At 42.6% G+C, this 27,297-nt stretch overlaps 1 protein-coding gene and 2 pseudogenes across 3 annotated transcripts; 1 reads left to right on the top strand and 2 right to left on the bottom strand.

Moving 5' to 3' along the window:
• Positions 1–311: 311 nt before the first annotated feature.
• PDCD2L (programmed cell death 2 like) lies at positions 312–26,803 on the top strand. Its single transcript, XM_084905163.1, has 7 exons — positions 312–700; positions 805–968; positions 1,060–1,120; positions 2,575–2,948; positions 4,547–4,657; positions 22,132–22,280; positions 26,626–26,803. The coding sequence occupies exons 1-7, from the start codon at positions 593–595 to the stop codon at positions 26,754–26,756; spliced, it is 1,098 nt and encodes a 365-aa protein (XP_084761289.1). The 5' UTR covers positions 312–592; the 3' UTR covers positions 26,757–26,803.
• LOC311633775 (small ribosomal subunit protein uS5-like) lies at positions 17,927–19,035 on the bottom strand (annotated as a pseudogene). The gene is made up of 2 exons: positions 18,805–19,035; positions 17,927–18,583 (listed from the first exon to the last, which is right to left on the bottom strand). The product of its transcript is annotated as a small ribosomal subunit protein uS5-like (transcript).
• On the bottom strand, positions 23,502–24,550 carry LOC311633776 (large ribosomal subunit protein uL23-like; annotated as a pseudogene). The gene is made up of 2 exons: positions 24,503–24,550; positions 23,502–24,371 (listed from the first exon to the last, which is right to left on the bottom strand). The product of its transcript is annotated as a large ribosomal subunit protein uL23-like (transcript).
• Positions 26,804–27,297: the final 494 nt, after the last annotated feature.

Below are 27,297 nucleotides of genomic sequence, written 5' to 3' on the forward strand. Positions count from 1 at the left end.
TCTCAGATACATCCTTTCATCTATAAGCATTTTTATGTGTATCTCTAAAAATTACGGACTTTGCCCTGGCCGGTTTAACTCAGTGGATAGAGTGTCCGCCTGCGGACTGAAGGGTCCCAGGTTTGATTCTGGTCAGGGGCATGTACCTTGGTTGCGGGCACATCTCCAGTAGGGGGCGTGCAAGAGGCAGCTGATATTTTCCTCTCATCGACGTTTCTAACTATCCCTCTCCCTTCCTCTGTAAAAAAAAAAAAAAAAATGAATAAAAAGTATTTTTAAAAATTACGAACTTTGTTTTTTCTTGTTAACCATAATACTATTATCTCGCTTATTTCAGGTAAAACTTTTTGGAAATATCACTTCATAAGTGTGCGTACCTCCTAGTGCAGTGCATTTGGAGGCACATAAACGCCTGGGGCTCCCGGTTTTGAGCCCAGCACAGCAGCAGTCCCCAGTTCCGCTGCCATGCTCAGGAAGGGGCGGCCCCCTTAAGGGGCGGGGCCGGCTCGCTGATGTAGGCGGTGCGCGTGCGCAGCGGGGCGCACCTTCCGGGCTTCCGTAGCGCCTCTTTCCACGTGGGTGCCCCGTCGTCATGGCGGCCGTCCCAAAGCCAGTACTGCTCGGTCTTCCTGACGCAGCGGTGCGCGGCTGCCCCACAGGGCCAGGCGCCTGGACTGCTAGCAAGCTGGGCGGCCTTCCGGTGAGGCGGGGCGCCGGAGTCGGGTCGGCGGGTGCTGGTGCGGGGTGAGGGGGTGGGCTCGTCCCGGGCACGGTCCGGGTCTGAGCGCCGCCCCCCGCCCCTAGGACGCCCTGCCCGCGGTAGCAGCGCCGAGGCCAGTGTGTGAACCTTGCCGGCAGCCGCTGGCCTTGGTGGTGCAGGTGTACTGCCCGCTGGAGGGCTCCTCGTTCCACCGGCTGCTGCACGTGTTCGCCTGCCCCCGCCCCGGGTGCGGCGGCGGGGCGCGCAGGTAGGCGGGAGGCGCTGGGCGCCCTGGGGTGGGCGGTGAGCGGGCTGGCGGTCGGAGCGGAGCCCTCACCGCGGTTATCTTTACCCTGAAGCTGGCAGGTGTTCCGCTCCCAGTTCCTGCAGATGCGAGAGAAAGAAGTGCCGGACGCTCAGGTAAAGCGGTTGTGCATGTTAAAAGTTGCTGTGATTTGAGGGTATTTTATAGAATATCGTTTAAGGCAAACTTAATTAAGCCGTGTTCTTTGGAATGTGTTTTGTTCTTTTTTGAACCATAAAATGCTATCTCCTTAAGGTTTTGTTAGTTGTGTCTTTTAATATACACCGAAGGTTTGGAGGCACATAGTTTACTGATTTTTTGTTTGGGAAGAAGTATGAATGTACATGTGTTTATAGGAAATATTCTTACTGTGATATGTATATATGTATATAACTCATTTAATAAGATGAACTCTGAATTTAATAATCTAAAAGTCAGGCAAATGGGTAGCAGCAGAACAAATTTCAGCCTCTCTTTGCCTGTAAGTGTTGCGCGCGCGCGCGCGCGCTCTGTGTGTTGTGTGTGTGTGTGTGTGTGTGTGTACTTAAGGCATGATGCACGAAGTTCGTGTAAGTGTTGCGCGCGCTCTCTCTCTCTCTATAGATATGTGTGTGTGTGTGTGTGTGTGTGTGTGTGTGTGTGTGTAATTGAGGCATGATGCACGAAGTTCGTGTAAGAGAAGGCCTTCCTTTCCCTGGCTGCCTGCACGGCTTCCCTCTGGCAGCCGGGACTTGGGCTTTCCTCCAGCCACTAGCAGGCAACTGGGACCCAGGCTTCCCTCGCAGCCCGGCTTTGTCCAGAAGGTTGTCTGGTCTAATTAGCGTATTACGCTTTTATTATATAGATGCTGGGTTCTTAATATGTGCCAGGCACAGTACTGGCAGTACTGGGGATAAAAAGATGTCTGCCTATTTTTGTCAGGGTTCAATTGCAGATAATAGACAAGCAATTTGTCTTTTTAAAGATGAGATTTAACATTAGATTTTTGCTAACTTACTGGACAGGCTGGAGAAGGCAACTCCAGGAATGACCTCCAGAATGACACCTCTCTGTGAGGGAGCTGCTGTGCTACCTCTGCTGCAGTCAGGATGCTGAGGCGTGGGCTCCTGAACTGGTAGTTGCCCTGTCAGAACGTCTGTTCCAGAGCCATGCTCTGTCTCCATCTGTAGAGTTTTGCTTCAGGGCCTCTCAAGTTCGTCTTTCTCTTTAGTGGACCTGATTAGCAGACCCCTGATCATATTTGCACCCCTAGCTGCTAGACAGTCTGGAAAAGGTAATTCTTAGATTCTGCAATACATGAAGCACAACAGAAAGAGTTTGGAACAGGTGGTTGAACAAGACACTGGCCTGCATCTGCCGTACTGCCCCTAAAGAGGAAAAACACTATCTGCCACCTCCAACATGCTTTTGAGTAAATAAATGAGGTCCATGAAGTGAATCAGATTGTGCTGGAAGGGAAGTGGTTGTGTGACACCTCCCTCAGGGAGGTGAAAGGATGAGTGGCTGAAGCCAAGGGAATAGGTCAGGTCACCCAGGTGTGCTTAGACCTCATTCTTGGATGTTCTTCCAGAAACAGGAAAATGGCCTTGCAGCTGAGGATTGGTGTGAAGGTGCGGATGACTGGGGAAGTGACAATGAGGAGGCGCCTTCACCACAACTTACCTTGGATTTTGGAAATGATTCTAACAGTGCCAAAGACATAGACTGGACTGTCCAGCTCCAAGACCTCCGCCTTCAGGATACTTACCCGAATGCCGCTCTTCCTGTGCCTCCTGGGGAAGGAATGGCCTTGCCTTCCGTCGTGCCACAGTTCCTGCCCCACTACATCTGTGTGGTAGAGGAGGAGGATTACAGAGACGTCGTCAGTCTAGATCACGCTCAGAGCCTTCTCAGGGACTATCAACAGCGAGAAGGAATTGACATGGAACAGTTGCTTTCCCAAAGGTGAGAATGTGCAGCGGAGGTTAAGAGGTGACTTGATCAGAAAGCTGCCACAGTAGATACCCTTTGGTTTTACCCAAATACGTGAGAAAACCTTTTTAGGCAGAACTTGTCTGTGTTAAGACTGTTTTGCTACAATCTCTTGAGTTAGCTAGAAAACAGAAGTTAGGGATGCTGGCTATTTACAGAAGAAAATGTGTTCACTATCTTTTGTTTTCTGCTTCTAAATGTATAGCTGAGACAATTAGAAAAATGCTATTTGTGCCGAAACTGGTTTGGCTCAGAGGATAGAGCCTCGGCCTTTGGACTGAAGGTCCCAGGTTCAATTCCGGTCGGGGGCATGTGTCTTTGTTGAGGGTGCATCCCCAGTGGGGGGTGTGCAGGAGGCGGCTGATCGATGATTCTCATCGATGTTTCTAACTCCCTATCCCTCTCTCTTCCTCTCTGTAAAAAATCAGTAAAATATTAAAAAATAAAAAATGCTATTTGTGCCCTGGCCAGTGTAGCTCAGTTGGATGAACTTCTGTTCTGATATGTAAAATGAAAGTGACTTTGACAAATATTGTCTTATCATCAGACTAGTAGCCCTGTGCACCGGTAGCTCACTGCCACCCTCCAATAGCTCTCTGCCCGCTGCCCCACTCTCCTGTAGCTCCCCTACCCCCTTCATAGCTTGCTGCCCTGACCTCCTGTAGCTCTCTGCCACCTGCTTGTAGCCAGTAGCTCAATGCTGCCCTCCTGTAGTTTCCCTGCCCCCTCCCCCCCCCAGCTTGCTGCCCTGCCCCCTCCTGTAGCTCTTCAACACCGGCTTGTAGTTCGCATCCATGATCCAGTCGTTATGACTTAATGGCTAAGGAGTAACAGATAATTAGCATATTCCTCTCTTATTATAATATATAGGATGGTTTTGGGAGTCAAGTGAGAGAGTAGGTCTTGAAGGGCTATATAAACCAAAGTCCTCTAAAGACATAAGCATGGTTATTTTGCTGTTATAATTACAAGATATTTGGAGATGACCTGGTTCTGTACCAGAGCTCTTCCATTCATAAGCTTTTTCAGAATAATTTTGGGTTGCATAAAGACATGTTGGTATTCGAAAATAATCCAAATGGAGACAGAAATGGAAGGAGTCACTGGGCACAATGACTTCACATTGCAAACAATTATTCCAGAGTTGAAAATGGTTAGGGAGCAGGGCATGGGAAGAGGGTGGGCATGGGGATTATTGTTATACATTATAATTTAAATTGTTTGCATATGTTGACTTTGGTTTAAAAAAAAAATTTTTTTTAATTACCTTTTTTTTAAACTTTTTTTTAAAATTTTTTTTATTGATTTTTCACAGAGAGGAAGAGAGAGGGATAGAGAGTTAGAAACATCGATGAGAGAGAATCATCGATCAGCTGCCTCTTGCACACCCCCCCTGGGGATGTGCCCGCAACCAAGGTACATGCCCTTGACCAGAATCGAACCCAGGACCCCTTCAGTCCGCAGGCGGATGCTCTATCCACTGAGCCAAACCGGTCCCGGCTTTAATTACCTTCTTCTAAATAATTCTCTAGATATAGACACTCAAAACTATTTTCTGCTTCTCTTTTTAGTCTTCCTAGTGATGGTAATGAAAAATATGAGAAGACCATAATTAAAAGTGGAGATAAGATATTTTACAAATTCATGAAGAGAATTTCTGCTTGTCAGGAGCAGATTTTGAGGTAAAGGTACAATTTTATTGTTTCTCTTCATATGTTAGTTTGGAAAACACAGGAAAGTAAAATGAGAAAACCAGTATTCCTCAAACTGAAGCTAATATTTTAGTATGTTACATTCACTTATTTCTTATGCATTTGGATGCAGGTATGTATTGTGTATTTTTTAAAAATATAATTGGGATCATAGTATTAATTTTTCTTTTTCAATAAACATTCACTGATATTAAAAGTTTGTTGTATATTAAACATTATTCAAAATGTTTTCCTGCTTTTTTTTAAACTAAATTTTTTAATAGGTCCTATATTCCTAAGTTTCAAAAATATAAAAATGTGAACAAATGAATATATGTATAAATACAATAATTCCTTTCTTGCCATCCACAGTCTACTGAGGTACCAACTTGTTAGTTTCCTATGTGTGCTTACAGTTTTTTTATGCATGTATAAGCAAATATAATTATTATTATTTGAGGCAGATTCTGGACCTTGCTTTTTTAACTCTACACTGTATCTAAGAGTACTGTATTTTTTTTAATATATATTTTATTGATTTTTTACAGAAAGGAAGGGAGAGGGATAGAGAGTTAGAAACATCGATCAGCTGCCTCTTGCACACCCCCCACTGGGGATGTGCCTGCAACCAAGGTACATGCCCTTGACCGGAATCAAACCTGAGACCCTTGAGTCCACAGGCTCTATCCACTGAGCCAAACCGGTTTCAGCAAGAATACTGTAGTTTATTTTTTTTTTAAGAGTACTGTATTTTTGTAGTGCATTGAGAATTTTGTTTTAAGAAAACCTTTATAATACTATGTAGTTCCTTGTCAGAATTTCTTGGACATTTAATGTTATTCCCAAACTTTTGCTATTATAAATTATACTAATGAACAGTTTTGCACCTATGATATTCTGTGTGTATGCAATTATATTTGTAGCATAATTCCCTGAGGTGGCATAGTTAAGCAAAAGCTGTATGCAGTTGTAATTTTCATTGATAGCACCAAAATGACTCCCTTAGGATTTCAATTCCTACTGGTGATATATCAAAGTTTAATTCTTACTGGTTTTCCTATTGCCTTACCAATAGTGTGAGCTTCATGCTTTTGTGTTTTTACCAATTCAAGGTAAAAGGGCATCTTGGTATAATCTTATTTTATTATTATTATTATTATTATTATTGGCGTCTTTCTCTATGTTTTGAATCATTTCTATCTATTCATGTCCTTTACTTATTTTACCATAACTTCTTAGTCCTTTTGATTTTTAGGAACTCTTATCAAGGGTATCCCTAAAAATGTATATATGCACTTTAAATAATTATAAAGTCAATGTTTATTAAAATACATTTCATTTACAAAATTGTGCTATCAGCTCTAACCAGTTTGGCTCAGTGGATAGTGTCGGACTACAGACAATGGTTCCAGGTTCAATTCTGATCAAGGGCACATGACTGGGTTGCTGGCTCCATTCCCAGTAGGGGGTGTGCAGGAAGCAGCCAATCAATGATTCTCTCTCATCATCAATGTTTCTAGCTCTCTTCCTCTCACTTCTCTGCAATCAGTAAAAATTTTTTTTAAAATTTAATTGTGCTATCAGCTGATACATAGTGTATATATATTTTTGGGGACACCCTATATTACAGAGGTTAGCTTTTATTATTATAATTAATTTTCTTGATTTGTTTGTTTTTTTGACATTGCTTATAGATATATTATTGGGTATTTAAGTGTTCCCATCCAACTTGTTTCAGTTTTGCACAGTTTATTATTTTATTACTATTTTTTTCACAAGTGTATTTTTTAATTTTATTTTTACATTTAATAAATCTTTATTGTTCAGATTATTGCAGTTGTTCCTCTTTTTTTCCCCCAAAGCCCCCCTCTACCTGGTTCCCATTCCACCCTCTTCCCTTACCCCCGCCCCACTGGCCTCATCCATAGATGTACGATTTTTGTCCAGTGTCTTCCCACACCTCCACACCCTGAGAGTTATCATCCACTCCCTTTCTATGCCCCTGATTCTATTATATTCACCAGTTTATTCTGTTCGTCTGATTTTTTATTCACTGGATTTTTATTTTATTTTTTTAAATATATTTTATTGCTTTTTTACAGAGAGGAAGAGAGAGGGATAGAGTTAGAAACATCGATGAGAGAGAATCATCAATCAGCTGCCTCTTGCACACCCCCTACCGGGGATGTGCCCGCAACCAAGGTACATGCCCTTGACCGGAATCGAACCTGGGACCTGTCAGTCCACAGGCCAATGCTCTATCCACACTGAGCCAAACTGGTTTCAGCTATTCACTTGATTTTTAGATTCACTTGTTGATATATATGTATTTGTTGATCATAATTTTTATCTTTACCTTTTTATTCTTCTTCCTCTTCTTAAAGAATACCTTTCAGCATTTCATATAATACTGGTTTGGTGTTAATGAACTCCTTTAGCTTTTTCTTATCTGTGAAGCTCTTTAGCTGACCTTCAATTCTGAATGTCAGCTTAGCTGGGTAGAGTACTCTTGGTTGTAGGTTCTTGTTATTCATCACTTTGACTATTCCTAGCCATTCCCGTCTGGCCTGCATAGTTTCTGTTGAGAAATCCGCTGACAATCGTATGGGTGTGCCCTTGTTGGAAATTAACTGTTTTTCTCTTGCTGCTTTTAAGATTCTTTCTTTGTCTTTTGCTCTTGGCATTTTAATTATGATATGTCTTGGTGTGGTCCTCTTTGGATTCCTTTTGTTTAGGGTTTTGTGTGCTTCCTGGACTTGTAAGTCTATTTCTTTCACCAGATTGGGGAAGCTTTCTGTCATTATTTCTTCAAATAGGTTCAATATCTTGCTCTCTCTCTTCTTCTGCTACCCCCATAGTTCTGATGTTGGTACATTTGAAGTTGTCCCAGAGGCTTCTCACACTATCTTCAAATTTTTTGATTCTTTTTTCTTTTAGCTTTTCCAGTTGAGTGATTTTTGCTTCTTTGTATTTTAAGTCTTTGACTTGATTCTTGCGTTCCTCAAGTTTGCTGTTGGGTGTCTGTATAATATTTTTTATTTCAGTCAGTGTATGTTTAATTTCTAGTTGATCCTTTTTTATATCTTCAAGGATCTCTCTCATTTCCTTGAGGGTCTGGCTAAATTTATCGGCCTTTTCTAGGAAATTCTTGAAAACCCTTATAACTGTTGTTTTGAACTCTATATCCAGTAGTTTGCTTTCCTCCATTTCTTTTGTTTGTGACCTGTTTCTTTGTCTCCGCATTTTCGCTGCTTCCCTGAGTTGGTAGGGTAGCTTTGTGTGCTAGATGTCCTATATGGGCCAGTGGCTCAGCCTCCCCAGTTACCTGAGGTGGACACTCTTGGCGCTCCCCTCTGTACTGTGTGTACAGCCTTGTTGTAATTAAGTCTTGATTGTTGTTGGTATCAGTGGAAGGAGTTGACCTCCAGGCCAATTGGCTGTGAGGATCAGCTGTGTCTACACCAGGAGGCAGCCTTATTCTTGCAAAATTGCAAAAGCCTCTGTGCTCAGTTTGGATGGGGTGAAGTTTCAGGGTGGTGCCTGCAGTCTTGGCTTCCCATCAGCCCCACCCTATGAGGTTCCTGCATCTCAGTGTCCCTCAGTGTCCCTTGGTACTCACTGCAAGCACCTCTGAGAGAAAGCAGCCCTCGAGTTTCTCTTGCTGCCAGATAGTCTAGTCTCTCCCCCAATAAATCTGGATTTCCAGATTCTCACCTGGAACTGGGGTTCAGTGTAGTCAGAAGTGGCGTTCAGCGCAGTCCAAAGCTTTTGTGTCCTTCCCGCTAGGGGAATCCAGCGGCACAGTCAACCATCGGTCCTCTGCATACATTCACGTGCGTGCCTCCAGAGCTCTGCCTTTTGCCACTCCTCTGAGTTTCCACCTTATGGCCCAGATTCCCCTTGTATGAGCTGGGTTCCCAGGGTCTTGCCCGGAACTGGGATTCAGTGCAGTTGGAGCTGGGGTTCAGCACAGTCCGGAGCTTTTATCTCCTTCCCGCTAGAGAACGCCAGCCAGGCACTCAGCTGCCCCGTCCTCTCTGGCTCCATCCTCTCCGCATGCTCGTGTCCGTGTCTCCATACCTCAGGCTTTTACAGCTCCTCTGATTTTCCTTGTGGTTTTCTCTTTCCTTCTAGTTGTAGAATTTCCAGTCAGTCAGTTCTCCTGTGGTTCTGGATGATGTCTGTTTTATCTTTTAGTTGTATTTTTTAAATTGTTGTGCGAGGCTGCAGTTTAGGTGTTTACCTATGCTGCCATCTTGGTTTCTCCAGTTTTGCACAGTTTAGTGCTGCATTACTGAAATCAGTAAAAATATATGTAAAAATGTTCTATATCTTCTATATATAAAGAAACCTAATACAGTGGTGCCTCACACAACGAACTTAATTCGTTCCAGGAGCAAGCTTGTTATGCGGAAAGTTCGTTATGTGAAATGCGTTTTCCCATAACAATACATGTTAAAAAAAATAATTCGTTCTGTATCATAAAATATGCTAAGATGACATAAAAAAAAATATGCTAAGATGACATATTTTTATTTAGATACATCTAAAAACATAATTTTTTTAAAAAAAAACACACACATTTTTTTAATTTTAAGACAGACTTAAGTAGAGTCTACCGAATCTTGCACATCTTCATCCATTTTCTGCTTTTTGGCCGATGGTTTCATGAAAAACCTGTCCAAAGTTCGCTGTGCGAGGCGTTCGTTATGCGAGGCACCACTGTATGCAAAGTGTCCCTTTAGGATTTTGATTGCTGACTATGGTGTGCAATGACCACCAGGGGGCAGCGGTGTGGAACAAAGGAAGGCCCTAGCTGGTAGCCGGAAGGTCCCAATTGGCCCTGATAGCTGTCCAGGCCCAGGGACCCTATCCATGCACAAATTTTGTGCACTGGGCCTCTAATGATAAAGTGGAAGATGTAAATTGACCGTACCTTTGCGACACCCACCAGCCAATCATGAGTGAGTATGCAAATTAACCCAACAAAGATGGTGGGTTAATTTGTATACGCAGGTTCCGAGTGCCGTGGGCAGGGTGGGATGTAGGTGTTTTGCACCACCACAGCCGCTCTGGGCCTCTGGGCATCATGGGACGGCGGAAAGGCGGCTCTGGCTAGAGTGAAGACGGTGCCAGCAGCCAGGGAGAGGAAGGCCCATTCTTGCATGAATCTTTTTTTTTTTTTTTTTTTAATATATTTTTATTGATTTTTACAAAGAGGAAGAGAGCGGGATAGAGAGTTAGAAACATCGATAAAAGAGAAACATTGATCAGCTGCCTCTTGCACTCTCGCCACTGGTTGTGTGCCCGCAACCAAGGTACATGCCCTTGACCGGAATCAAACCTGGGACCCTTCAGTCCGCAGGCCGACGCTCTATCCACTGAGCCAAACCGGTTTTGGCTCTTACACGAATCTTCGTGCATCGGGCCGCTAGTAAATAAATAAAAACCTTATGCCTGGCCAGTGTTGCTCAGTGGTTGAGCATCGACCCAATAACCAGGATTTCACAGTTCAATTCAGGGTTGGTACATTCCTAGGTTTCCAGCAATCTTCAGTGGGGAGCATGCAGGAAGCCGCTGACAATTGATGTTTCTCTCTCCCTCTACCTTCCTCTCTCTGCAATCAATAAAAACATATTCTTAAAAAATAAATAAAAGCCTTAAAAAGAAACAAAAACAGAATGAATTTTAGTTCTTCCACATTCTTGCCAGTACTGCATATGGTAAGTGTTTAATTTTAACCATATTAGATGATGTGTATTAGTAGTATTTCCTTGTGGTTTTAATTTGTATTTCCTTAATGACTAATGATGCTGACCATCTTTTTGAGTGTTTGTTTTCCATCTCTGTCTGTCATCTTTAGGAAAGTATCAGTTCAGATCTTTCCCCCATGTTTTTATTGGGTCATTTTTGTTGTTGTTGTTGAACTATAGAAATTCCTCATATTTTCAGAATATGAATTATTTTTGAGGTTATATATACATTTCAAATATTTTCTCCCTTTCTATGGTTTGCCTGTCATTTTATTAATGGGGTCTTTTGAGGTGAAGTTTTAAATTTTGATCAATTCCAACTTAACAGTTTGGGTTTTTTTATCCCCTCTTATATTTTTTACTTCTTAATAAATTTAAGTCCTTGAGTACAGCATTACACAGATCCTGTGTCCAGTGGCCTTAACAGAAGGTTGCTTCAGAATTTGCCTCGGACCATGCCACTGTTCCATGAGGATTTTGCCTTTCCCCAGATTGTTCTGATTTCCTTAGGCTTCCCATCAGGAGTCACTGTTGGTTTTTGCCTACACACATCTGTTTCCTACATAGACTTCAGTTTCATAGAGCATAAGCACCTTCGGTTTTAAGAAGAGCTGCCCTAGCTGGTTTGGCTCAGTGGCTAGAGCCTTGGCCTGCAGACTGAAATGTACTGGATTCAGTTCTGGTCAAGGCACACGCCCGGGTTGTGGGCTCAACCCCTAGCAAGGGACGTGCACGAGGCAGCCAATCAATGATTCACTTTCATCATGGATGTTTCTATCTTTCTCTTCCTCTCCCTTCCTATCTGAAATCAATAAAAAATTAAAAAAACAAGGAAGAACAGCTGTGTGCTCCCTCTGGTTCTAGAGACCCTGCTTACAGCTAGCAGCCTTCCAGACATATTTGTTGTTTTAGAGTTCCTGTTCCCAGCAGGCTCCTAGATGGTGGAGAGGCTGGTTTTTTGTTTTTGTTTTGCTTAAGAAAGTTCTGCCTAACCCAAGAAGGGTTTTTTCCTGTGTTTTCTTGGAAGAGGCGGCCGGGGATTGAGAAATATATGAAATAAAGAGAGCCGACACAGAAATAGATTCAAAGCTGGGTCCCCGGTGCTCTCTGCCCTTTTTGCTGGAGAGACAGACGACCTGAGGTGAGGAGTGACGATTGCAGCCCAGGTTCCTGCCCGTTGGTCCGGGGTTTGCAGCGAGAGCAGACGTTCATCCCAGTCAGCTGAGCGGCCGTCCCCTTCTGGTAGTGCACTGACTACTAGGGGGCAGCTCCTGCGTTGAGAGTCTGCCCTCTGGTAGTCAGTGTGCATCATAGTGATTGGTCGACCAGTCTTTCTGGTTGTTCTGCCATTCTGTTGCTGGGCTTTTATTATATAGGATATATACATACATACATACATATGTATACCCACATATACTTATACCACAATTTCTTTTTTTTTAATTTTAGAGAGGAAGGGAGATGGAGAGAGACATAGAAGCATCAATGATGAGAAAGAATCATTGATGGGCTGCCTCCTGCACACCCCCTACTGGGGATCAAGCCTTCAACCTGGGCATGTGCCCTTGACTAGAATTGAACCTGGGACACTTCAGTCCGCAAGCCAATCCTCTATCCACTGAGCCAAACCATACTGTAATTTCTTTATCCATTTATCCATTCATGGACACTTATGTTGTTTTCATATCTTGGCTAGTATAAATAATGTTGCAATGAGCATGGGGATGCATCGTATCATTTCAAGTTGGTGTTTATATTTTCTTTGGATAAATACCCAGAAGTGGAATTGCTGCATCACATGGTAGATTTCTTTTCTTTTTTTAAAAAATTATTATCTGTGAACATATTTTACCATTGGCCCCCCCCCCCCCCATACATGCCCTCCCTCCCCAGAGTTTTGTATCCATTGGCTATACTTAGGTAGATTTCTTTTGAATGTTTGAGGAACCTCCATACTGTATTCCATAGTGGTTACACCAATTTACATTCCCACCAATGGTGTACAAGGGTTCCCTTTTCTCCATACCCTCATCAATATTTCTGTTGCCTTTAAAAAATATATATATATACACATATATATATATATATATATATATATATATATATATATATATATATATATATTGATTGATTTCAAAGAGGAAGGGAGAAGGGGAGAGAGATAGAAACATCAATGATGAGAGAGAATCATTGATCGGCTGCCTCCTGCCGCCCCTTACTGGGGATTGAGCCCGCAACCCAGACATATGCCCTTGGCTAGAATCGAACCTGGGACTCTTCAATATATTTTATTGATTTTTCTTACAGAGAGGAAGGGAGAGAGAGAGAGAGCTAGAAACGTCGATGAGAGAGAAACATCGACCAGCTGCCTCTTGCACAATGTGTCCGCAACAATGATGGGAATTGAACCTGGGACCTTTCAGTCCACAGACTGACGCTCTACTGCTGAGCCAAACCGGTTTCAGCGAACCTGGGACTCTTCAGTCCGCAGGTTGGCGTTCTATCAACTGAGCCAAGTTGTCTTTAAAAAAAAATTTTTTATTGACTTTTAGAGCGAGAAACATCCATGTGAAAGGGAAGTAGGATCAGCTGCCTCCTACACACCCCTGTTGGAGATGTGCCCCTCAACCTGAGCATGTGCCCTGACCTGGAATCGAACCCAAAACCTTTGAGTGCGCAGATGACATCCAACCTACTGAGCCACACAGGCCAGGCTATTTCTTTTCTTTTTTTTCTTAAATCTTTATTGTTCAGGTTATTACAGTTGTTCATCTTTTTTCCCCCTTAGCTCTCCCCCACCAGGTTCCCACGCCAACCCCTTTCCTTACCCCCCCACTGCCCTTGTCCATAGGTGTACAATTTTTGTCCAGTCTCTTCCCGCACCCCCCACACTCCTTTCCCTTCGAGAATTGTCAGTCCACTCCCTTTCTATGCCCTGGTGTTATTATATTCACCAGTTTGTTCTGTTGATCAGATTTTTTATTCACTTTTTTAGATTCACTTGTTGATAGATATGTATTTGTTGTCACTTTGTTGTTCATAATTTTTATCTTTTTGTTTTTCTTCTTTCTCTTTTAAATAATATCCTTCAGCATTTCATATGATACTGGTTTAGTGGTGATGAACTCCTTTAGTTTTTTCTTATCTTTGAAGCTCTTTATCTGACCTTCAATTCTAAATGATAGCTTTGCGCCCTAAATAATTTGGCTCTGCAGATAGAGTGTCCGCCTGCAGACTGAAAGGTCCCAGGTTCGATTCCGGTCAAGGGCATATACCTTGGTTGCGAGCACATCCCCATTAGGAGGTGTGCAAGAGGCAGCTGATTGATGTTTTTCTCTCATCAATGTTTTTAACTCTCTCTCTCCCTCTCTATAAAAAATCAATAAAATATATTTTAAAAAGTAAAAATAAATAAATGATAGCTTTGCTGGGAAGAGTAATATTGTTTGTAGGTTCTTGCTATTCATCACTTTGAATATTTCTTGCCACTCCCATCTGGCCTCCATAGTTTCTGTTGAGAAATCAGCTGACAGTCATATGGGTACTCCCTTGTAGGTAACTAACTGTTTTTGTCTTCCTGCTTTTAATATTCTCTCTTAGTCTTTTGGTCTTGGCATTTTAATTATGATTTGTCTTGGCATGGTCCTCTTTGGATTCCTTTTTTTTTTTGAATGAGAAAAGCAAGCTTTATTTAGGTAGAAAATGAGTCTAGAACTCAGGTTTCTAGAGACAAGTCAAGGGTTGAGCTATGGTCTTGTTACCCCGGAGTGGATGTAAGCCAATTTATGAGTGAATTGTACACTATATCAGTCAGTTCTTGGGATTTTATGTGTTTCTAAGGATGGGCTGTTTCTGGACTCTGTCACACCAAATTCTGACTCCACCTTCTGGTTGAGAGAGGTTCTTGTTTCCAATATGGTCCATTTTGGAAGTTCATTCACCCCACCCTTTCTTTTTACAGTGTCAGCTTTCATTACAATGGTGACATTTTTATTTTTTATTTTTTATTTATTTACTTTTAAATATATTTTATTGATTTTTTTACAGAAAGGAAGGGAAAGAGAGTGAGCTAGAAACGTCGATGAGAGAGAAACATCGACCGGCTGCCTTTTGCATAGCCCCTACTGGGGATGTGCCCGCAACCAATGTACATGCCCTTGACCAGAATCTAACCTGGGACCCTTCAGTCTGCAGACCGACGCTCTACCACTGAGCCAAACCAGCTTCAGCAATGGTGACATTTTTAGATTGACTTTGGGGTGATATTGGTTAATAAAATTCTACAGGACTCAGGTATACAATTCTACAGTGCATCATCTGTATTGTGTTGTGATTACCATCCCAAAGCAAACCTTCTTCCATTACCATTCATCCCCCCTTTATCTTCTTCTCTGGTCAATGTTTCCTTCATCTGGGATTGATCTGGTTGTAGCTTTGATTTCCGTGACCACCTCAGGAGCTTTTTCTGACATACACTGTTTCCCTTTGATCGTGCCTGGAGGTGGGGGCTTTGATGAGATAACCGAGAGGCTTATCCTCCTATGATGCCCCTCCAGCTTCCTCGTTTTACTTGTTGGGAGTTTTCCCTAAATTCTTCCTATCCTGCTACCGTTTCACAGCCTCAGAAGTGAAGAATAACTTCAGTCTTTCACTTTATTTTTATTTTTTGTATGCTCACCTGGGGATCTGTTTGTTGATTTGAGAATGAGAGAGAGGGGAGAGGGAAACATCATTCTATTTCCTCCTGAGTTTGCCCTGACTTGGAATCTAACCTGAAACCTAGGTATCTGTCCTGAGCAGGAACCCACAACCCATTGAGCTACCCAGCCAGGGCTAGTCTATTCCCAAACTATGATAATCATTTCCCAGGTGTTTTTTTTTTCTATATTAAAATCTAGGTTTGCTGCAAATCCACTTGATATCAACAAGTCCCTTTGAACTGTAAACTCCTTCAGCATTCACAGAAGCAAATAATCCATTCCCATCAATTTCAAACCAAGCATTGAATGTGGTGCCATTTGTCCATTTCCAAGACTCTCCTTGTTTTCTGCTCAACCCAATCCAGTGCTGAGATGTTCCTATGTGCTTCTTCAAAAAGTCCATTTCTTTCTGTGTATCAATTTGAGCAAATTCTGATCCCTGTGAACTGCAAAACATTTTACTGCTTTTCTAATTCTTAGTATCTTCAGAAAAATAGAAACACTTATCTTCTACTCCAATCCATTGTCTTGAACAATTTGTAGTATGGGAATGTTTTGACGTTTTTTGAGTGTGTGCTACAATAAGAGCAACACCTACAATAATAGCAACGACAGCAATAACACATACAAAAATCTTCACCTTGTGAACTGGAGGGGAAGCCAGCATCTTGCAGGTGGGAGAACAGCGTTGTGGCCTCCCGAGTGGAGCGTGTGTCTCGGGCCGTGTCTGGATTCCTTTTGTTTGGGGATCTGTGCGCTTCCTGGACTTGTAGGTCTATTTCTTTCACCAGGTAGGGGAAGTTTTCTGTCATTATTTCTTTAAATGTGTTTTCAATATCTTGGTCTCTCTCTTCTTTTGGCAGTCCTATAATTTGGATGCTGGTATGCTTGAAGTTGTCCCAGAGGCTCCTTACACTATCTTCATATTTTTGGATTCTTTTTTCTTTTCTGGTTGGGTGTGTTTTGTTTGTTTGTTTGTTTTTGCTTCTTTGTATTTCAAATCTTTGACTTGATTTTTGGGATCCTCTAGTCTATTGTTGGATCTGTGTATATTATTATTTATTTCAGTCAGTGTTTGCTTAATTTCTAGTTGGTCCTTTTTCATATCCTTGAGGGTTTCACTAAATTTCTCAGAGGTTTCTAGAGGATTCTTGAGAAACCTTATAACTGTGGTTTTGAACTCTATATCCAGTGGTTTGCTTTCCTTCATTTCTTTCATTTGTGACCTGTTTCTTTGTCTCTGCATTTTGGCTGCTTCCCTGTGTTGATAGAGTGACTTTGTGTGCTAGGTTTCCTATAGGGCCCAGTGGCTCAACCTCCCTAATTTCCTAAGGTGGACACTTTTTTTTTTTTTTTAATTTTTTTATTGATTAAAGTATTACATTTGACCATATCCCCCACCCTACTCCCATGCATGTCCTCACCCCTCAGTGTCTTGTGTCCATTGGTTCTGCTTATATGCATGTATACAGATCCTTCGGTTGACCTCTTACCTGCCTCCCCCATCCCTAGCCTTCCCGCTGTAATTTGACAGTCTGTTCGATGCTTCTCTGCCTCTGTATCAATCTTTTTGTTCATCAGGTTATAATGTTCTTTATTATCCATAAGTGAGTGAAATCATGTGGTATTTCTTTTTCACTGACTAGCTTATTTCACTTAGCATAATGCTCTTCAGTTTCATCCATGCTGCTGCAAATGCTAAGAATTTTTTTCTGTTTTAAAGCAGCATAGTATTCCATTGTATATATGTACCACAGTTTTCTAGTTCACTCATCTGCTGATAGGCAGAGGTGGACACTCTTGGTGCACCCCTTTGTGGGCTGTTTGCACAGTCTTGTAGTTAAGTCTTAATTGCTGTTGGTATCATTGGGAGGAATTGACCTCCAGGCCAATTGGCAGTGAGGACCAGTTGTGTCTGCAATGGGAGAACTTCTGTGCTAGAGACTAGAGACGCCCTTATGGGGCAGGACTTGCTTTAGTGGGGCTTTGGCACTCACTGAGACTGCCTCCTGAGTGTCTCTTATGGATGTGAAGCATTGTAATCTGAATGGTCTCACTCTGACTATTGGGTACACTGGCTCTTGGATCTCCAAGGAGGTGCAAAGTCAGCCACTGCCTGAGGCCACCCAGCAGGAGCTACAGAGAGATCTGCAGATTCCTCCTCTTTGTTTGGGGTTTGGAGGTGCCCAGATGAGGCCCAGCTGTGAAGCAATGCAGGCTGCTGTCCAGCCTTGGGCCTTCTTTTGGAGGCTCTGGGGCTCTCTGACCCAGCTGCAGTTTGTTAGGTTTTAGATTGCAAAAGGCCAGTCCATTCATATGCAAAAGCCTCTGTACTCTGCTTGGGTGTGGTTATAAATTGGGTGGGGTGGGGCCTCAGGGAATCACCAGGGGGCGGAGCAAACAGCAATGGCTGACCATCAGCCCTACCCCAAGAGGCCTCTGGGTCTCTGTGTCCCACAGCACCATGCAGGAACGATGATCTCTGCAAGCCCCTATGAGAGAAAGCTGCCCGCATATTCTGGCCGATGCCAGTCAGTCCAATTTCTCTCCATATGAGTCTGGGTCCCCAGAGTCTCGCCCAGAACTGGAGTTCAGAGCAGTCAGGAGCTTGTATCTCCCTCCCAATTGAAAAAGACAACAGTGTACTCAGTTACCAGCCCCTTTCGTGCACGCATGCTCTTCCATACCTCCACACTTCCACATCCCCTCACCTCCTACTGGACTCAACACACTTTTCTCTTTCCTTCTAGTTGTAGATTTTTTTTTTTTTAAAGCAGGCTTAAATCGTCACTTTATTTTTCTTTTATAAAATTAATTATGTGGTGGCCACAGCTGGAGCCTGGGTCCTCTGCACAGAAACTCTGGTGTGAGTCTTCACAAGATGGTCAGTGAATTTCTGATAGGGAGACTTGGCAAACACCGTCTCCTTCCAGAGATCTGGGGTGAGAGAGCTGTAGGTCTTAGAGATGGCATCAAAGGTGGTCTTGGCGAAGTTGCCCAGGGTGGCAGTGCAGCCCCTGGCCGAGGTGTAGCAGTCATCAATACCAGCCATCATCAGCAACTTCTTGGGCACAGGGGCGGAGACAGTGCCCGTACCCTGGGGCAGGGATGAGGCGCACCAGCACAGAGCCACAGTGGCCAGTCACCTTGCGAGGAACCATGTGGGGCTTGCCGATCTTGTTTCCCCAGTAGCCTCGCCGCTTGGGCACAATGGAGAGCGTGGCCAGGATGATGGCTCCGCAGATGGCAGTGGCTACTTCCTTTGAGCACTTAACACCCAGACCAACATGTCCATTGTAGTCCCCAATGGCGACAAATGCCTTGAACCGGGTCCTCTGGCCAGCACGGGTCTGCTTTTGCACAGGCATGATCTGCAACACCTCATCCTTGAGGGATGCCCCCAAGAAAAAGTCAATGATCTCAGATTCCTTGATGGGCAAGGAGAATAGGTAGATCTCCTCTAGGGATTTTTTTTTATATATATAATATATATTTTATTGATTTTGTACAGAGAGGAAGGGAGAGAGATAGAGAGTCAGAAACATAGATGAGAGAGTCATCGATCAGCTGCCTCTTGCACACCCCCCACTGGGGATGTGCCCGCAAGCAAGGTACATGCCCTTGACCGGAATCGAACCCGGGACCTTTCAGTCCCCAAGCCGATGCTCTATCCATTGAGCCAAACTGGTTTCGGCGCTAGGGATTTGATCTTCATGTCCTTGACCAGGCGGCCTAGCTTGGTGACAGGGATCCACTGCTTGTCCTCGGCCTTGCCTCCACGAGCTCCGCGGCCTCGGCCCCTGCCCCGACCCCGGCCCCGGCCCCGGAGGCCGCTGCCAAATCCTCCCCGGAAGCTGCCATGACTTCCTATTCTGGGGCCCCCGGGGCCTCCGGGCCCGGCCCGCAGCACCGGCATCATCCGCCCTTTGGTGTTTTGTTGGAAAAAAGCTAGTTGTAGAATTTCCATTCAGCCAGCCTTCCCAAGGTTCTGAAAGATGTCCGTTTGTCTTTTAGTTGTAGTTTTGATATGGTTGTGCGCGGCAGCAAGTTCAGGTGTTTGCCTATGCCGCCATCTTGGTTGTCCTGTTATTTCTTTTTGATAATAGCTATTCTAACAGGTGTGAGGTAATATCTAAAATATTTTTCTTAAGCAACTTAAATAAATGGGTTTTGCCTTTTTAAACTTCAGGCTGTTTGCCTTTTGCCTTTTACAGGTTTTGTGTGTGTTTTTGTAATCCTCACCTGAACATATTTTTTCCATTGATTTTTACAGAGTGGAAGGGAGGGCCCGGGGTTGTGAGAGAAAGAGTGAGAAACAGATCAATGTGAGAGAAACACATTGATTGGTTGCCTCCCACAGGAGGCCTGGGGATCGAAGTTGCAACCCAGGTACGTGCCTTTAACCTGGAATCAAACCTGAGAATTTTTGATACAAGGGCCAATGCTAACCACTCAGCACACCTCCAGCGCAATGTGGTTTTTAGTCCTTTAATGTAATTACTGGTGATGGGTTAATTTTAATCATTCTGGAATGGGATTTTTTCCCTTTATTTTGCTCTTTTCCATTTTGGTTAACCTTCTTTTCAGTGAATTGCACATCCCCCACTGGGGATGTTCCTGCAACCAAGGTACATGCCCCTGAACAGAATCGAACCTGGGACCCTTCCATATGCAGGCCAATGCTCTCTCCACTGAGTATTTTTAGATTATGATTTTTTTTTTCAAATACATTTTTATTGATTTCAGAGAGGAAGGGAAGAGGGACAGAAAGAAAGAAAAAAATCAATGATGAGAGAGAATCATTGATCAGTTGCCTCCTGCACGCTCCCCAATGGGTTGGAGCCTGCAATCCAGGCATGTGCCCTGTCCAGGAATTGAACAGTGACATCTGATTTACATGGGTTGATGCTCAACCACCGAACCACATCAGGGGAGATGTTTATGATCTTATCTCCTTTCCTAACTTTCTATAATAGCTCTGTGGCCTTTTTAGTGCTTGCTTTAATGATTACTGTATAACATACAGCTTTGACTTTCTACAATCGACTTTCATTTAGTTTACCACTCTGAACTTGAGAACCCATCCAATGATTCCCATTTACCTTCCCCTGCCCTTTGTGGTCTTCTTTTCATGTATCCACTTCTATAGGTGCTATATACCCCATAAACATTTTTATTTTGGCTTGAAATAATCAATAGTTTTTAAATAAAAGAAAGGTATGTGTATAAAATGAAATAAAAATACTTGTTAGAAGGGCTTTTATGGTTATTCACCTATTGATCCTTTTGGTGCTCTACATTTCTGCATGCAGATATGAGCTTCCAGGAGTTATTTGTCTGAAGAACTTATTTTAATTTTTTTTGAAGTGAAGACTTGTTGGAGACAGTATTTAAGGTTATGTCTGTCTAAAAATGCATTTAAAAAAAATTTCTTTTAAAATATATTTTGCCCTGACCAGTTTGGCTTAGTGGATAAAACATCGGCCTGCGGACTCAAGGGTCCCAGGTTCAGTTCTGGTCAGGGGCATGTACCTTGGTTGCGGGCACATCCCCAGTGGGAGGTGTGCACACTCCCTACTGGATATGTGCTCGCAACCAAGGTACATGCCCTTGACCAGAATCAAACCTGGGACCCTTGAGTCCACAGACCAACGCTCTATCCTCTGAGCCAAACTGGTCAGGGCTTATTATTTCTTTTAATGGACATTTTTATTACATGTATATTTTTACTTTTATCTTTCAGTACTGCAAAGATTTTGTTCTGTTGTTTACTTGGTTTATTGTATTCATTAGAAATTAATTCTTATTGTTTCTGGTTCTGTTTTTAACATATTTATACTTTGTATACTTTAGAATTTGTGTATTTCAATTTATTCTGCCTGGGATTTGCTGAGCTTTTTGAGTTTATGGGTTGATTACTTTCTATCAATTTTGGAAAAAATTTGGTCATTTTCAAATATTTTTTCTATCTTTTCTTCTAGGACTCTAGTGAGTTGCATGTTAGATTATATGAAATTGTCTCATGATTTTTAAAGCTTTTTTTCCTTTTGTTTTAAATTTTCACTTTTTGTTTCATTTTGGATATTTATATTTTTCTCAGACATGCAAGTTTTTTGTTTTTTTCCAGTCTACTGTTTTCCTTTACTGAGTGAAGTTATTTCTGATATCACATTTCTATTTTAGTGATATCAAATGATAACACATTTCCATTTGTGTTAAATGCCTAATCTGCTTATTGCTTGGTCACCTTTTCTACTAGATTCTCTTCATGTGTATTATTGGTATTTTAAAATCTTTGTCTGATAATACCATTATCTTGTCTATGTGTCGGTCTCCTTGTATTGACTTGCCTTATGGATTAAATTTTTCTGCATTTCTTTGCACATCTAATAACTTTTTTTAAAAATTGTTTGCCAGGAATTGTATGTTGAAGAAAGGTAGATAGTGAAGTAAATATTTACTCCTTAGAAGGGCATGCCAGTAGTGAGGAGGTCTGAGTCCATTTAATTTGCAGTTGAGCTGATTATGGGCTTTGTGGCATTTTTAGTTAGATTCAGTTCCACATTGGCTTTTGTGCCTTCATCCAAACTTTGAATCAAGTATTGATAAAACTTCAGATATCTTGCCATGGTTTACAGCAGTGTTTCCCAAAGTGTGGTACGTGTACCCCCAGGGGTACGGGAAGGGTTTGGTGGGGGTACGCGTTGCACCGGAGTTTGGTGGGGATATGCACTGCACTGTGCTTAGCTGGCCTAATTCTACGTTCTCATGAGTACAAGGGGTACTCAGCGTTATGAAAATTATAAAAGGGGTACACATATGTCAAAAGTTAGGGGGAAACTGCTTTACATGCTTGCTGCTGCTATTTTGTGCCTGTGGATTTTCTTTTTCTCTGGCTTAGGTCTGGTACTCTGCAAGAAAGAAACAAAGTTTGCAAAGTGAGTGCTTAGACGTTGGAATGTGACCTGTATGTGGTCCTGACTCTGTGCTTTTTTTTGTTTCCGTGCCCTAGGTATTCCTGGAGTGGACAACCACTGTTTTTGACCTGCCCCCCCTCAGAAGTCACTGAGCTCCCAGCCTGCAGCCACTGTGGAGCCCAAAGGACATTTGAGTTTCAGCTTATGCCAGCACTGATCAACATGCTTAGAAGTGCTGATTTAGGTAATAAGCTCTTTATTAATTTGAGTTTGTGAATTTATGGCACTAAATTGGAATTATTTTAAAATGAAAGGCTATTGCCGAAACGGGTTTGGCTCAGTGGATAGAGCGTTGGCCTGCAGACTGAAAGGTCCCGTATTCGATTCGGGTCAAGGCCATGTACCTTGGTTGCGGGCACATCCCCGGTAGGGGGTGTGCAAGGGGCTGCTGGTTGATGATTCTCTCTCATTGATGTTTCTGACTCTCTATCCCTCTCTCTTCCTCTCTGTAAAAAATCAATAAAAATATATTTAAAAAAAAGAAAGAAAGAAACTTTTAAAAAATAAAATAAAATGAAAGGCTTTTATTTACTAGTAAAATATAATCATATTACAGAAAATTTGGGAAATTGAAATTATAGTAAGGAAATTTTTAATCCAATCAATCTAATATGAATGCACTGATAACAATATAGTTGATTTAAAGCCACACTATTTTTTGTTTTTAAAATTATTTTTATTTCTCCCTATCTGGTTTGGCTCAGTGGATATAGCATAGGCCTGCAGACAGAAGGGTCCTGGGTTTTATTCCGTTCAAGGGCACAAGCCTGGATTGCGGGCTCAAACCCCCAGTAAGGGAGGGGTGTGCAAGAGGCAGCCATTCAGTGATCCTCTCTCATCATTGATGTTACTCTCTCTCCCTTTCCCTTCCTCTCTGACCATATGTAAAGATATATTTAAATTTATTTTATTTTCATCTCATTATACTATAATAAAAATGTATTATGCTTTTAGAAATTGCATTTACATGATTATAGTTATTTTTATAAATTTTTAGAAAAAAAAAATGAAAAGACCCTGGCTGGGTGCCTTAGTTGGTTGGAGTGCCCTCCAGTACACACACCAAAATGTTGTGTGTTAGATTCCCTAGATCATATACCTAGGTTTTGGGTTCCATCAAGCAACTGTTCCATGTTCCTCTCAACATGTTTCTCTCTCTCTCTCTCTCTCTCTCTCTCTCTCTCTCTCTCTCTCTCTCTCTCATCAATAAAAAAGTCTGTGCAGGAGGCAGTCAAACAATGATTCTCTCTTATCATTGATATTTCTATCTCCTCTCTCTCCTTGCTCTCTGAAATCAATAAAAAAAAGAATATATATATATATATATATATATATATATATATATATATACACACACACACATACATACACTAAATCTTAAGACAAAACAAAAAGAAGCCCTAGCCAGTCTGGCTCAGTGGATAGAGTATCAGCCTACAGACTGAAGGGTCCCAGGTTCGATTCTGGTCAATGGCACATACCTTGGCTCCTCCCTGGCCCAGGCCCAGGCCCTGGTCAGGGCTCATGCAGGAGACAACCTGTTTCCCTCTCTCAAAAAAAAAAGAGGGGAAAAAATCTTCAGGTGAGGATTAAAAAAACAAAAAGAAGTAAAGGCCTTCCTCATGTCAGTTACTAGAGGGCAGAATTTTCTTTATCCATGAAGTCCAGTCACTATAAACTAGTTACATCTTGCTGTCTTTTTTTTTTTTTTTTTACAGTGTAACATTTTTATATTTAGAATTAGGCAGCTGGAATCAGTTTAGATGATTCCAATTTTGTTGGCAACATCCAAAGCATCATAGTCAAGAGCCAGTCGAACATATGCCTTCTTCTCGCCATCAGGCCTGATCGGGGTGTTGACCTTGGCCACATCAAGGTCATAGAGCTTCACAGCCTGTTTGATCTGGTGCTTGTTGGCCTTGACATCCACAATGAACACAAGTGTATTGTCTTCTATCTTCTTCGTGGCTGGCTCGGTAGTCAGGGGAACTTGATGATGGCATAGTGGTCAAGCTTGTTTCTCCTGGGTGTGCTCTTCCGAGGATATTTAGGCTGCCCCGGAGCCTTAGTGTCTTTGGCCTTCGGAAGGTGGGTGACGTGCGGATCTTTTTGTGTGTGTGTGTGTGTGTGTGTGTGTGTGTGTGTGTGTGTGGCTGTGGACGCCTTTCAGCACGGCTTTCTCTGCCTCCAGAGCCTTTGCTTTGGCTTCGGCTTTGGGAGGGGCAGGGGCTTCCTTCTTCGCTTTGGTTCCATCTTCGTGAAAAGCTTTTTTGTTCTATAATCTCTTTATCATGGGACAAGGTAGGTTTTTGGACCGATATATTTTCCTTTCTTTTAATTTCCGAATATCCTTTGTTACATGTAGCTTTTCTGCTGAAGCAACACCAGTTCCTTTAGTCACCTTACCCCTCTGAAATCCATGTTAACATCTTTTTCCTTTTCCTCTGCATTCATTGAGATTCTCTTGAGTTTTTCCTTTCTGCCTATAATTAGGTTTCACCTGTCTTTTCTGTTCCTGTGCTTTCTGATATTTTTCATTAGATGTATACTGGGCTGTTTTGACCTTCATATATTTCTTCTTTTTCTGACTACCTCCATAAACTCCCAACTGTGACAGATCTCTTAGTTCAACCTTCAGGTACACTACTCAGGTACTCGGTATTTTATTTTAATTTTTTAATTTTTTTAAACATTTTTATTGATTTTTTTACAGAGGAAGAGAGAGGGATAGAGAGTTAGAGACATCAGTGAGAGAGAACCATCTATCAGCTGCCTCTTGCACACCCCCTACTGGGGATGTACCCGCAACCAAGGTACATGCCCTTGACCGGAATCGAACCCGGGACCTTTTCAGTCCACAGGCTGACGTTCTATCCACTGAGCCAAACCGGTTTCGGCTATTTTAATTTTTTAAAACATATTTTATTGATTTTTTACAGAGAGGAAGGGAGAGGGATAAAGAGCTAGAAACATCGATGAGAAAGAAACATCGATCAGCTGTCTCCTGCACACCTCCTGCTGGGGATGTGCCCGCAACCAAGGTACATGCCCCTAACCAGAATTGAACCTGGTACCCCTCAGTCCGCAGGCCTATGCTCTATCTACTGAGCCAAATCAGTTAGGCAGTACTTGGTATTTTATTTCATTTTTATTTTTATTGATTTCAGAGAGGAAGGCAAAGGGAGAGGGAGACAGAAACATCGTGATGAGAGAGGATCATTTATCAGCTGCCTTCTGCATGCCCCACACTGGGGATCAAGTCCACAACCAGGGCATATTCCCTCATTGGGAATCTAACCATGACCTCCTGATTCATAGGTCAAAGCTCAACAACTGAGCCACACCGGCCAGGCGGGATTTTATTTTGTGTACTGCCTTTTTTCCTAACCTGGTGGCTAATAGTTCTGAGGCTCCAGCCTTCCCTTGTCCTCTGCAAATGCTTTTGCACATGCTTGTTAGAAATTATTTCGGATACACGAGGTTATTTCCCCAAAATCAGCTCTATTTTGGCCTTCTGTCGCCTGGCTCTGATCATTTTCTTTCCATTAAACCTGTCTACATTTTTCCCCCTTAGTTGCTTCAAACCAGTTATCCACCTCATCCTGTTGTCCTGTCTGTTATTAGCAAGAGGTGTGTTGCTCATGTTTTCTTGGTACCATTCTTCATGGCTCCATCCACTGATGAATTTCTATAAGCTCTTAGGATTTATTTACTATTTTTTGCCTGAGTCCTTTCATGTTGGTGGTGTGTTCCTGTTGGAGTTATGTATTTTTAAATGTCAGATAGTCTAGACAGCTGTAGTGAAGACTTGTTTAGATTTTTGTTTATTTTTTAATTATATTTTCCTGTTAAATGTGCTTTTTGTTATCAATGGTCACTTAATGTAGGAAAGAGTGTGACTATTTTCTGACTGAAAGTTAATGAGCACTGTTTTTGCTTTACATAATTATTTTTTCAGATTGTAAGTTAAAATCACTTCTTGTCTCAGATATCCTGATATTGAGCTATCTTTCTCCTTCCCTTCTATTTTCGTCTAGTTACTTAACTAACCTCTTTGTTTGATGGTAAACACATAACGTGTGCCAGGATCTGTTGTATCTTACATGGACTAGTTTATTTTTTTTAAATATATTTTATTGATTTTTTACAGAGAGGACGAGAGAGGGATAGAGTTAGAAACATCTATGAGAGAGAATCATCTGTCAGCTGCCTCTCACATCCCCCACTGGGGGTGTGCTCGCAACCAAGGCACTTGCCCTTGACCGGTATCAAACCTGGGACCCTTCAGGCCACAAGCCGATAAGCCAAACCGGTTTCGGCTGGACTAGTTTAATCTCCCTCACCACATTGTGATGAATTCAATCATTATTTCACAGAGGTGAAGTCACTTGCTCAAGGTGGTAGAGCTGGAATACGAACCTAAACAATCTTGCTCAGAGTGGACTTTATCCACTAAGCAAACTCAAATATTGAATGTATCTCCTAACGGTTGCTCTTAGCTGGGATCCTGACTTTGTTATATTTTTCAGGTCTTTCTGTGGAATTCGGAACAGTTCTAATTTACACATGTGAGAAGAGTTGCTGGCCTCAAAATCAGCAGACTCCCATGGAAGAAGTTTGTATTGTACAAGAAGACCCAGATGAATTATTATTTAAGTAGAATATTTCCATTTTTAATTTAAATTCAAATAAATTTTAATGTCCAAATTTGTGTTTTTACGTCATTTTGACTTACAAGTTATTCACTCTCGTTAAGTGTTGTCTCGCTTTTTGGCACCGTGCTGGGACTGAAGTAAGATTTAGAACCTCCTGGCTGTGGGCTGGTCTACAGGATCAGTGCCCCTTCTCCTCAGGGTAAGGTTGGAATGAGGCCTGTCTGTAACAGGCAGCTGTTCCCTGCACAGGCAGCCTAATGGACATTCTGGGAGGGGGAGCAGCCATCAGCCTCTAATTCCCCTGCTGCCTCTGCCCCTCATTGGACTCTTGCAGTCCTTGGATCCTGACAGATCAAGCCACACTGCCTGCTGCTGCTTCGGGCCTGGATGCTCCCTACCCGGCTGCTCCCGACCTGGCAGTTTCAGGCCCGGCTGCTCTGGGCCTGGCTGCTGCTGCTCCGGGCCTGGCTGTTCCTGACCTGGCTGCTCCTGGCCCTGCTGTTCCGGTTCTGGCTGCTCCGGGCCTGGCTGCTGCTGCTCCGGGGC

This window comes from Pipistrellus hanaki, assembly GCF_964339955.1.
Source record: "Pipistrellus hanaki genome assembly, chromosome: 15".
NCBI classification, from domain to species: Eukaryota; Metazoa; Chordata; class Mammalia; order Chiroptera; family Vespertilionidae; genus Pipistrellus; species Pipistrellus hanaki.